The sequence below is a fragment of the Numida meleagris genome, chromosome Z (assembly GCF_002078875.1).
Source record: "Numida meleagris isolate 19003 breed g44 Domestic line chromosome Z, NumMel1.0, whole genome shotgun sequence".
NCBI lineage: Eukaryota > Metazoa > Chordata > Aves > Galliformes > Numididae > Numida > Numida meleagris.
In genome coordinates, this window is record NC_034438.1 from 28,358,711 (window position 1) to 28,371,283 (window position 12,573).

The 12,573-nt window shown below is 40.7% G+C and overlaps 2 protein-coding genes across 5 annotated transcripts in view; one reads left to right on the forward strand and one right to left on the reverse strand.

Annotated features, from left to right (window-relative positions):
• The window catches only part of UHRF2 (ubiquitin like with PHD and ring finger domains 2), an 81,784-nt gene extending 79,386 nt beyond the window's left edge, over positions 1-2,398 (forward strand). For all 3 annotated transcript variants that reach the window (XM_021379748.1, XM_021379749.1, XM_021379750.1), the window contains one exon: positions 286-2,398. In XM_021379748.1, coding sequence (XP_021235423.1) covers positions 286-432 — 147 coding nt within the window. In that variant the 3' untranslated portion in view covers positions 433-2,398. The remainder of the gene's footprint in view (positions 1-285) is intronic.
• The window catches only part of GLDC (glycine decarboxylase), a 38,603-nt gene continuing 30,427 nt past the window's right edge, over positions 4,398-12,573 (reverse strand). For both annotated transcript variants that reach the window (XM_021381255.1, XM_021381256.1), the window contains 7 exons: positions 12,111-12,223; positions 11,327-11,468; positions 10,198-10,309; positions 8,870-8,965; positions 6,812-6,984; positions 6,044-6,124; positions 4,398-5,036 (listed from right to left, as the gene is read on the reverse strand). In XM_021381255.1, coding sequence (XP_021236930.1) covers positions 4,893-5,036; positions 6,044-6,124; positions 6,812-6,984; positions 8,870-8,965; positions 10,198-10,309; positions 11,327-11,468; positions 12,111-12,223 — 861 coding nt within the window. In that variant the 3' untranslated portion in view covers positions 4,398-4,892. The remainder of the gene's footprint in view (positions 5,037-6,043; positions 6,125-6,811; positions 6,985-8,869; positions 8,966-10,197; positions 10,310-11,326; positions 11,469-12,110; positions 12,224-12,573) is intronic.

The following is a 12,573-nucleotide window of genomic DNA, read 5'->3' on the forward strand; positions in this document are numbered from 1 at the left end:
GAAAACAGCTGCAGTTGTGGCTCTGATTCACAGGAAGACATTAATGGGAATGTCAGCAATGTTGTCTTTTAATCCTTCCCAGGCTCCATGTTTCAAACTTCTTTTCTTAGATCATTTAGTCACATAGGCAAAGTTGTGCCCCAGGGGGCTTAGTAGTTACTTACTCTTTTCTGAAAGTACAGAAAATTGTGTCTTGGTTTATAGTAACTCCTTAGTTTCGGCTGGTGGATCTGTCAGTATACGAGAAGGTTCCCACAATTCTCTCCTCTTCTTTCTCTGTCCTAGAGCTGTTTACAGCGCTCCTTCAGAGCTGAGGTCTTCACTTGCCCTGCCTGCCGCCATGACCTGGGGAAGAGCTACACCATGGTTCCTAACAAGATACTGCAGACCCTGTTGGACCAGTTCTTCCCTGGTTACAGTAAAGGACGATGATGTGCTCAGATCCTCCTGAACTTCTCCCAGTGACTTTATAGACAGTAAAGGAGAATAAATGTGGGAAATTCAGTAGTGGACCAGCCAGCTTGATGGGACTCAATATGTTGTCACATTTTGAAGCAGCTCACCCTCTTCCCCTCATAGCCATCTTTTTGGTGTAGTGAGATCTCTTAATTCTCGGCTGTCTTTTAACATCAAGGGTAGTTTGGGCCAGTTAATGAATAGTTTTTAAAGAAAAAAAATGAAAAGCTTCAGCTCCCACTGGCCTAGCTGATGCTTGATTTATGATTTGTTTTTTTTGTAACTACCTCAGGACAGAGGAAAATAAATTATGGGGATGACAAAAAGTTAGTGAATTTTTAGCTACACACTGCCTCCTGAATAATAGTCGTGCCTGGTCCGTGTGGTTTGATTTACAAAAAAAAAAAAAAGAAAAAAAGAAGGAAAAAAAAAACCAAAACCAAAACAAAACCCCACAAAAACAGAAACAGCACTTAAGCCAGCTGGATTAAAGAACAGCAAATTATGTGGTGTGCATAATCCTTTTTTGTCTTTTTCTTCCATTATGCTGTATTTTTTTGCAAGAACAGGCTGATTTTTAGTCTATTTTTGTGAGCTTCATTGTGCTTTTCTTGTATCTTATGCAAGTCGACTACTAATGAGTAATGAGAACAATATGAATGCATTGTTGCTGCATTAGTGTAAAGTGATCTGTGTTTTTTGCACTTAAAGAGGGTATTCAAGACACTCTAGTTGTGTAAAAAATATTTCATATAAAGAACTGCCACTTCTGTATTAGTTAAACTGTATGCTTTTAGTAGGTCTTGTATCAGTGGCAATACATCTACACAGCATTGAAGGCAGTGCTAGCTTGGAGAGGGTTCAAATCGCTTCATATTGTGATCTGAAATTTTATATACAATATATCCCCCCCAAATATACCTTATTAAATATTTTATGATTCAGAAAAATTGCTAATTTTGTTTTCACTATTATCCTCTTAAGTAAATTATATTTTTATAGCAGATTTTTTTTCCGGATTACTACATACTTTCTTTAGGTGTGTGGCTTTTTTCTAGGCTTTATATTCCTTTCATTTATCAGTGATAAGAAAAAAAAAATGTTAAGAAAAACAACACCCAACATCTGTATTCATAGGCAGCAGCAGCTGTCATAGAGCTGCTCTGGTCTCTGCTGAGTGTCTGTCTGAAGGAAGGCTGGTGCTGGGTTGCATTCTGTGTGCCAGAGAGGAGTAAGCCCACTCTCCCTGCAGCCTGGTGCAGCTGGGCACTGCACTCCAGTCCCCTGTACCCAGCCATTCACTCAGATGTTGGTGCTGTTTGGCTTTTTCCTGGCCAAAGTCAGTTTAATGGCCTATTCACATCACTCTGATGAACTTTTCTCTCTCCTAACCCTCCCCACTTTTCTCCTCGGGATTCCAGTAGCATCCCAAATGTTGGTAGTATCTCCCATAATGTAACAAACATCATGTACACAGGTGTTGCTGAACAGTTTGGCTTTTTCTGTGCTTATTAGAATGAGAATTCTTTGTTCAGTAGGTGAGTTAGGATTAAGCATACACTTTATAAGAGCTGTAAACAGTCTTATATCCTGTTGAACTTCTGTGTTTTACAAAGTGGTAGCTCAGCGTTTTATGGGGAAACAGATGTAATTCAACCTCTGTAATGATGGTATGCATTTTTGCAGCAAGTAAAGATGCTTTTTTTTCTGTTCAATACCTTTTAGCAATTAAGGATTACATGTATAGTAGCTATGCACCATTTGGAGAGAGAAAGCTCTTAAAACCGTGCATAGGAACACACAATTCTTAATTTGTGTCCCAGGCTAACGTGAATGTTGGTAGTATTTTTCGTATTTATTATGTGAATGGTTATTTCTAGGTGAGTAGTTCAGATTTATGTTTCCAAGGCTGATCTTATAAAAACTTATTTTTAATGCAGAACAATTAGTAAATCTTGTCTTCTAGGAAATGTGGTTATTTCTGGCTTCTATTACTTCACTGTCGTTGAGTTTCCTGTTTATCTACCATCAGCTGCAGATTTGTCAGTTTAAAGACAACAGTGGGGAGTTTGCCACTTGATTGATACAAAGGTGTAAAAGAAACACAGTTAGCAGACACCATCAGGCACCATGGAAGTGCCTTTACCAAACATTAAAAGTAGTTTGGGAAGGCTTTGTGGAGTTAGCTTGGTAGCTCAGAATGCCTGTGCCTTCTCATGGTGCAAGTGGTGCTTACGGAGGTGTTTTGGTGTTTCACTTTTTTTTTTACCCCTCCTCCCGCCCCAGTGCTACATCAGTAGCCCGAAAAATGCCTTTTTCAGTAGTAGATTCTCCATTAGAAAATTCTAATATTCTCCACATATGTAGATGTTCTGGGACCTATGTACAGCCAACCTGGCCCAACCTTCCTTTAATGGAAGCCACTCCTATCATCTATCGTTCGGTTTTTCCGCATGGAAGTCCTAAGGTAGGTAATGTAAAAGTTGCAATACCAAACCTGAGGGGACCCAGAAGTGCCATATCTGAGGTGCTGCTTTAAGCACTAGCCTCATTTGTGTCCCTTCAGAGAGAGCCCCAGGTCATGACTGCGTGCACACCTTCATGAAGAGGTCGAGTGGTTCCTGGTTGTAAGATGCAGTGCTTTCTTGAGTGTTACCTGCTTCCTGATTCACCAAATCCTGCTTCACGTGGCTGCATGAGGCTGTCACTGCTTGGGAGCCTGTCAACGGTTTACGGGCGTTCGGCCCGGTTCCGTGACGAAGGGGTCGGGAGATCCACGGGTCCACACCCCGTGAAAAGGGAAAAGGGGAAAAAGGGTAAGGAGATGGCCCTGAGAGCAAAGAACAGCGGCAACAATCTGAGGAGAAACAAACTAATTTACTAAATAAGATATCGGAATGCAAAACAACACACTATAATACAATATAATTACAATTTAAGCTGATAAATCCAATACAGAGAGAGAGAATGTCCCAAAATCAAGGTAGGCCTTACTCTACTACCGACGATAAGACGGCTGGAGAGCGAGGTGCTGCCAAGACGAGAGACGGGCAGAAAAGGGATGAGGTCTCGTGATCTGCAAGTTTTTATACTGCGAGCTTTTATCTTTTCCCTCCGGCTGGAAATGGTAACAGAGGAGCAAAGTACCGTGGGGACTGTAGTAGTCCTTCTCTTCTGAGAACCAGGTATATCCACTACATGATGTTATGATGTGGAATACCAATAACCGAAAATCACAAAACCATGACAGAGCCCACTTGTGTCAAACACAATTCAACCTGCACAGACCAGCACCCACGTTACTTCCCAATGCACTTTTTTTGGTGTCACGTGCACTGCCTGCCAGTGTAACTAGAGAGCTAGGTTTTACAGAAATATGACTTGGAACAGATTAGAAGATGACTTTGTTTAAGGTTTGTGTTCTTGCAATTCTTGTAATTGAATATGGTATAATGTGTACTAGGAGGACACTGCTCTCAGAGCAGGCTGTCAGTAGTCTTGGAGGGCTAGAGCTTAGGTTTTGAATAATGTTTACACAAGATGTATACTCGAAAGCAAAGCAAACTGAGTAGACCAAAACCAATATTCAGAACAAGATATTTGAGAAATGATGTAAGGAGAATACTTTGTTAGACAAGATTTAGCTCAAACTAAGCACTTCACACTATTCTAGAGAAGCTGTCTCATGCTTTCTCTGGAATAAGAGGAGAGGATTAGATGGAACTACAAGGAAAAATTGATGTGATACAGAAAAAAGGTAAGTTTGTTACCACTCAGTAAAACCAGTTATTAAAAATGACAGATTTATCTCAATCTCTGCCCGCATTTTGCTTCATGTAGAATCTGTTACCGCTGTGGCAATTCTGACAAATCAGAACTTACTTATGTCTCAGAAGCCTCAGTTCCATACAAAAACATCTTAAAAGTTAAAATTCAGAAGATTATGATGCTGAAATTCTGACCAACTTTATTAGAACGCGAACATCAGTAGATAAAAAACAGCATGAAATATTAACATTAGCAATGCTACTGGCAGTACCTGAAGTAAATTAAAGAATCTACTTTGTCTGTTTTTACAAAATATAAACAATTACTCCTGCGGTTAATGTTTGTTACTATAGCTTTACACACCTGCACCTTCTCTACTTTCTGTAGCCATATTTTCTATGCCACATCACAAATTGGGAGTTAACTGTTAAAGCTTTAGCACGAAGCAGACAAAATGCTGAATCGAGGCAACTTCAACATCAGCTGCTGTGGAACAAACATGTTTTGTTCACACCTACTATACTGATTGTATTTACATTTTGACTGAGTGGTGATTCAATTAACAAATGTGGTGATTATCCAAAATATACACAGTATATAAATCCCCTATCAGGTCTGGGAGGAAAAGGCCATCCTGATGGACTCAGAAACTGGAGCTGGCAGCAGCGTTATGAAGATGCTCTCTTCTGTTCAGAGAAGGGAGATTCATAGGCTTCCATTGGTGGGCAGGTACAAACCAGATGTTGGTCTCCATATATGTCATCAATGCGAGCAATCGTGGGCCAAAACTTGCTTTCAGGCTTCACAAAAGGCTAAATGCAGAAACGAAAAAAAGACTAATTATTTTAATTGTTGTGCCAAGCAACTGTGTATAAATGTAATAGACACCTGAAATTTCAAGAATAACAGATGTTGGAGAGTGAAGTCAAGCCTCCAGTGTATTTTCAATCCCTTAAAGTTAATAAGTATGTAGAACAGAAGTGGCAATCAGTTAAAAGAACGTTTAGATTTTTCAAAAAGTGCATCTGTGTCCTGATACAGGCTTGCAAAGAAGCAGTCATGGAATACACAAAAACTGTGATCCCCGAATAACTGGCTAATGGACAGAAACCAAAGAAAAGTGAAAGAGACTATCAGGACCTGCGCTGTTCAGTAAAGTAAAATAAAAACAATACAACAAGGTGGCAAACTTAAGTTCAGTTAAATTATTCTTCTTTGAAACAATACATGGCAATAAAGTAGGTGTAAAGTAGGTGCAGTTCAGTTTCAAGTGAGCGAAGTTACACACATTTAGTTATCTGCTGAGGTTGTGGAAAAAGCAGTTTTACAGTGCTCTGAAGAAATTGGAAACATTGCACCCCAGTCTGTCCCCCGTAGCTGGCTTACAGTGGTGTTGCTTGCCCCATGCTGCCTTTCCATCTCATCAAACCCTCCCCTAAGTTCTTTGCAGCACAGTGCTGAACATCACAACGTGGTCTCTGTTTTTAGTGGCTCTGGTGCAGTATGTCCGACTGAAGGGACTGGAGGTGTAACTCACTTCCCACCAAGAATAACCAGTATCTAAGTGCTGACATTTGGAAATCCAAGTTCACACTTCCTTCACGTGTGGAAATTTTTTTAAGGATCTTTTTTCATGTCTTGAAAAATAAAACTTAACAGAACTGCTGTAGGGCTCACACAAACAAACTCTGTAATGGTAAAAATGGCTTTAAAGTGTTTATTCCTACCAGACTAGTTCCTCTGCAATCGACCAGAAAACCACAGAGCAGAAAGCAAATTCATGCATTACCACATCAGTAACATTCCATCATTTACTCACCAGTGGGAATGCTGCCACTTCTCGGGAATAAGGACGATCCCACTTTGAAGAAGTGACACAGTTTAGAGTGTGTGGTGACATCTGCAAGCAGAAAGGCATGTACAACATTAAATTACTGGATTCAATTGAACGTATCAGTGTGACTCTTCCTTCAGATTCACATTACTACATACAAATAATTCCGATTACTGTCTGGTATCTCCTTGAGATACAATATATCTCAGGGAAAAAAAAACAGGAAGCAAGCCAGTATCTAGATTCATTTCATTTTGCGTAACAATATCACCCAAGATGTGAATGTGCTTCCAGTTTTTCTCTACATTCACTCAGTATTTAAAAATTCAGTGCAGCCTCACAACAGTTACCCAGAACTTGAGCCTGATGCAGTACTGCGTAGCTTAAGTAATTCATCTGGTCTTCATTTTAAGGTCATTTCACTTCCTTTCTTAAATCAAATAAGCACACTCCTTCACTAATTTAAGATGGTCCCCAAAATCAGAGATCATATGCTTCCTTCAGTTACTTTCTCTACTGTGTCTGCAAAGTTTGAGCTTTTACTTGAAAAAATCAGAATTCCAGGTTTTGAGAAATTCTAAGGTTTCCAAGGAAGAATTTCAAGAGGTTAATGAGCCACCCTGTGCTCCTACTTCACTGCCACACACGGCTGTTCTCTGAAGTACTGAAAGACCAGGAAATGGGCTCAAATTGGCTCAAGTAAGTCTCAAGAGTTAAGCTGGAGCTGGCAACTTGCTCTAATTGTCATCTTACCTTTAGAGGGTTAACCTGGGGGTCCATCCTACCCTCCTCTATATCAGCAATTTCCTGCCGAATACTGATCATTGCATCACAAAACCTGTCCAGCTCAGCCTTGTCTTCAGACTCTGTTGGTTCAATCATGAGAGTCCCTGCCACTGGCCAGGACATGGTTGGAGCATGAAAACCTGAAAACAGAATCAGTCACTGACAACAGGTCATGAGCCAATACATGCACCAGCTAGCAATGGATTCACAAATTCAGCCCTTTCTATAATCTTTACAGGAGTGAACACATGGATTGGTAGTGTACAGACAGACTTTTCAAGTATCTTAGTTCTTCTAAATCAAAAGACAATTTCATTGTGTTACTTACAAAAGGGTGTAAAGTTACACACCAAGAATGAAATGATCTTAAAATCTGCACTTTTTGCTCTGTTAGAAGTAATATGTGTTGGGCTAAAAACTATATAATCACAGAATCATAGAATGATTTGGATTGGAAAGGACCTTTAAGATCATCAAGTACCAATTGCCCTGCTGTAGGCTGGGACACCTCCCTCTAGACCAGGTTGCTCAAAGCCCCATCCAGCCTGGCCTTGAATGCTTCCAGGGAGGGGGCATCCACAACCTCACTGAGCAACCTGTTCCAGTGTCTCACCACCCTCACAGTAAAGAATTTCTTCCTGATATCTAGTCTAAATCTACCCTCTTCCAGTTTAAAGCCATTACCCTCATCCTGTTCCTACATGCCCTTATAAAAAGTCCCTCCCTTTTTCTGCCTTTTCCAGGCTGAAGAGCCCCAGCTCTCTCAGCCAGTCCTTGTAGGGGAGGTGCTCCAGCTTCTGAACTTGAGCTTCATGAGGTTGGCATGGGCCCACCTCTCAAGCCTGTCCAGGTCCCTCTGGATAGCATCCCTTCCCTCTGGCATATCAACTGCACCGCTCAGCTTGGTGCCATCTGCCAACTTGCTGAGGGTGCACTCAATCCCACTGTCCATGTCACCTACAAAAATGTTAAATAACATCAGACCCAGCATCGATCCCTGAGGAACACCACTTGTCACTCATCTCCACTTAGACACTGAGCCTTTGACTGCAACACTCTGAGTGCGACCATCCAGCCAATCCCTTATCCGGTGAGTGGTCCATCCATCAAATCCATTTGTCTCCAATTTGGCGACTAGGATGTCAGGCAGGACAGTGTCAAACTCTTTGCACAAGTGCAGGTAGATGACATCAGTTGCTCTTTCTTTATCCACTGACGTTGTAATTCCATTATAAAAGGCCACGAAGTTTGTCGGGCATGACTTGCCCTTGGTGAAGCCATGTTGGTTACCACATGGTAACCACCTCATCTTTATTTATCATGTGCCTTAGTAGGGCCTTCAGGAGGAACTGCTCCATGATCTTGCCAGGCACAGAGATGAGACTGACTGGCCTGTAGAATCACAGAATCCTTAGAGTTGGAAAGGACCCTTAAAGGTCATCTAGTCCAACTCCCCTGTAATGAACAGGGACATGCACAGCTAGATCATGTTGCCCAGGGCCTGGTCCAGCCTGGCCTTGAAAGTCTCCAGGGATGGGACATCCACCACATCTCTGGGGAACCTGTTCCAGTGCCTCACTACCCTCACTGTAAAAGGCTTTTTCCTTATATCCAACCTCAATCTCCCCTCTTTAAGCTTGAAACCATTTCTCCTTGTTCTATTACCCCAGATCCTGCAAAAGAGTCTCTCCTCTTCTTTCCTGTAGCTCCCCTTTAGATACTGAAAGGCTGCTATGTGTTCACCTTCTCAGCCTTCTCTCCTCTGGGCTGAACAGCCCCAGCTATTCAAGTTTATTTGGAGGACAGTTTACAAATGTGGGGAAGTAGCAGTGGATTCTTCAGTAGTTATTACAACTTCATGGGTGCAAAAGCTCTCTAAGCTCTTAATGAGCATGCAGAAAAATGATGAGATGATCAAGGCAGATTCATCATCCATAAGCACAAGACTAAAATGTTTTGGGAACCCTTTAGAAAAGATCTGTCAATTTCTCACTTAAGCTGCTATTTAAAAGATATCTGACTAACCATAATCTTGAAGTCGCTTAGCAAGATCCACAGCTTCAATGTTTGCTGTTTTTTTGAAAGGTCTCGTATCCAAAATGAATTCATGGGCTACATAACCTGTAAAGAAAACAATATGCACTCTGTTTATTTGTCGGGAGAATAATGCAATCTATCGAGCAGTCTATCCTCATTGGTTTTGTATAGAACAGGACAAAAAGACAAATTAAAAAATATCAGCTTTGTCAAAATCTCAATCCAGAGAAATTATCAGGTAAGAGCGACACAACACAGTATTTGAATACTGTTCCTACAAGTCCCACATGAGTTTAAGAGGCCTCATTTTTGAAAGATCTATAGGAGAGGGTAGTCAAAGTAGCTCATATTATTTGGAAGCACTGTGAAAAATACACGGATTCACCTGTAGCCCAACATCATTTGAGTCACAGGCTTTCTCAAATCAGCCACGTGAAAAGATAATTGATTTTATCTTACATCAGAGAAAAGTTCAAATCTGTTATTATAGAGAGGCAAAGGACTTAAGTTATCTAAAGCCATGATTCTGAAGAACACTGTCCCATTTCTTTAGTGAATCCTTCAAAATTTGTAAATTCTACTTACTTCTGTGAGGAAATTATATATTCTCGTAAAATGCAACCTGCAGGTTTAGTCAATGTGTACTCTTAAATTTAATAAATATATTTTGAAGTGCAGACATACTGTACTCAAGTGTTCTCTGGTGCCATTTGGCTTTGACAAGCAAAATTGCATTTTATGATAGTTATGGTGGTCTGCTGTAACAGATAGGTAACTATTTCCTCGCTTATTTGCTGTTCTTGCAGGACAGGAGAGCTGTATCAGGGAACTGGAATGTAGCTGAAGCATTTCGCATTGTCAAGGAGATTCTCACCCTCCTTGTAAACAGAAAAAGGAAAAGAAATGAGGATAGAAATTTTTTTCTTTTTTCACAGAAGATTGTGTGTAAGGGAAAGTTTAAGTCCAAAAATTAAATTTTTGCATTGGATGTAGAGACGTTAGGAGGCCTGACATCCTATTTACTATTAGACTGCAAGGAGAACAATTTGATTTTCCAAGGTTTATTCCATCTTCTGTCATCATTTCATCTAACTACAAAAAAGACATTTTTACTTCTGCTGCTAGGTATCTACATTCCATTGTGGTCTCTCCACAGAAGCTGTAGTGGGTTATTCCTGTCCTTGTGTACCGCACCACGAGAAGACTGAGGTTCAGCTGCCACATAGCATTAGGTAAGAGCCATACTGCAAGCCAGCTTTTACAGAAAACATTTTAAAAAGAGGTCTGTAGAAGAAATCAAATTGCCCACTACTTGCCTCTTACTCCTCTGAAAAGGATTTTGTAGTGCTTCTCTAGCCTCTTTGCCATGTAGTTTGCATTTAATATAGCAATCTCAGAAGCATGTTTAAGACCTTTTGCTCCCATTGTCTGAAAGAGGAACAACATGAAAATAGAGATATAAAAACATTCTCAAGCAAGATGAGCATATTCTTGTCCTGACAAACACGACAGACAGAGGGGTAGGAATGCATCTGGCTCATTTACTGCATCACAGTGCTATTGCAAGTTTCCACACCGGACTCACAGGAAAGCACAAGGTACTGCTTGAGAGAAACTGTGGAATACATGGCTTGTAAGAATGCTCGTTGCCTAAGAGTTTGAGTGGAAAGTAAACAGGTGAACAACTCCACAAATTGAGCAGCTTTGAAATGAAGAGAGCAGAACCGGTGAATTTTGCCAAGGGGCTTCTATCTGCCTGTGCTGCTGCCATTGCCTGCATCTCCAGGCAAAGAGCACCCACAGAGCTGCCTGAAAAGACACTGCTCTGGTGTCATATCACAGATGATACTGTGCATGAACAAAGACCACGACCAACTAAATACAGATGCATGCTTATCTCTCTGGTAAGACACTGCCAGAGGGAAGGGCTGGAGTTAGTGTTTGACTTTCTTAACACTGCACTTTAAGCTAAGCTGGCAGGGAGAATGCCAAAGCAGCCCTTGTGGTAGCCTTTTGAGATGGGACAGCTGGGAAAAAAAGTAGTTTACAACCAGCTTTTAAACAAAAATTTAATGTCAGAGGCAGCAGAGGGGCAAGCCTGACTGCAGCTTGATTGTGTGCACTTGTCCACAATTCCACTTGTCTCAAGAATTATTACCAACAAGAGGCAGAAGAATGAAGCGGGCTGTATAGATACAACACTACTGCCATCCTGGCCATATTAATAATTGCAACAGATGGCAACAGGCATTTCTACTTGAAAACAAGGAGATTCAAAGGATTGAAATAACCTCTGACTATGCCATGGGTGCACTGCAGTCTGTGCGAACAGCACATGAAGTATTGCTCTTAAACTGCTTATATGATTCCAGTGGTAGTGATACTCAGACTTGCTGAAACAGAAACAGACCATTAGCTGATACTACTTAAAAAAAGTCTACACACCTTGATATACACCCAGGAAATAGGCAATATGGCACTGGAACCCCAAGGTGCAGCACTGACAGTACCCAAAGGACAAGCATCCTTATCCGTCTGAATTTTGATGACAGGATGGGTAGGCAAGTAGGGAGCCAAATGTTTCTTCCTAAAACAAAAACACTGACTTTAGAAATTAAATATGTGTTGCTGTGTTACCATTCCTGAACATTTTCAGCAGTAGACTCTCTTCACCTTCCTTCAAAACACAGTCCACTAGCAGGTCTGGTCTATGTCTTCTTCAACACAAAATGTAGTAGCCTAACTGGTGGCAATGGAGGATGGCACTCATTTTACTGACCATCACAAGATACCCATGCAGTTATTCAGATAAAAATGATTTTTTAAAGGAATAAGATATATACTTTTAAGAACAAAATTAGTCTGTAGGATAGATTCAAGATTTTCATCCGCCATTTCAGTGGACTGTATATAATATTTGTCCCCAAAGCCCAAAAATTATCTCTGTATTTACTCAAAAAACAGACTGCTGACCAGGGTCTGCCATGCATACTAACGGCCAATGTGCAATCAGGACTTGTGAAAACATGGGAGCCTCACCATTCAACAAATCAGCACATGATTATCCGGGAGAAGGACTAAAGTTTACAAACAGCAATACAGTTTTCACATGAATGGCTCTGCACTTAAGGGAACTGTCAGTCAGGATTCATTAAGGGATTTTGTTTGCTTTCTGGATTTATTTTCCTTAAAATAAATTCCTTAAAAAAGCTAACTAAGAGATACTTACACTCCAATTGGTCCCATTCCAGGTCCTCCTCCTCCATGGGGAATGCAAAAGGTTTTGTGAAGGTTTAAGTGAGAGACATCAGAGCCATAATCTCCAGGACGACACAGACCCACCTGTGAAGTGAATACTTACATGTGAACTGATCCCCTGGCACTGTAAGACCTGTTACTGCTCTCAAGAAAATTACATTGTAAGAGATATTACACATTTTCCCATGTTCCTTTAACAGGATGCATCACAAACAAGTATTGATGCAAATGCTGTGGGTTTTTTGCTTTAGGAATTCTCATTCATGTTTAAAGAATGCTTTTGACAAAGATTAGGCAGACTAAGCCATTTTTATTAAACAATTCATAGGTCTTACAACATATTTCAGAGCAAACTTAGATAAAAAAGAAAAGCTATACCAGCAACTAACTCCTATTACTATTCTAGGAATCCCCACCTCCTCCCCCAAGCCCTT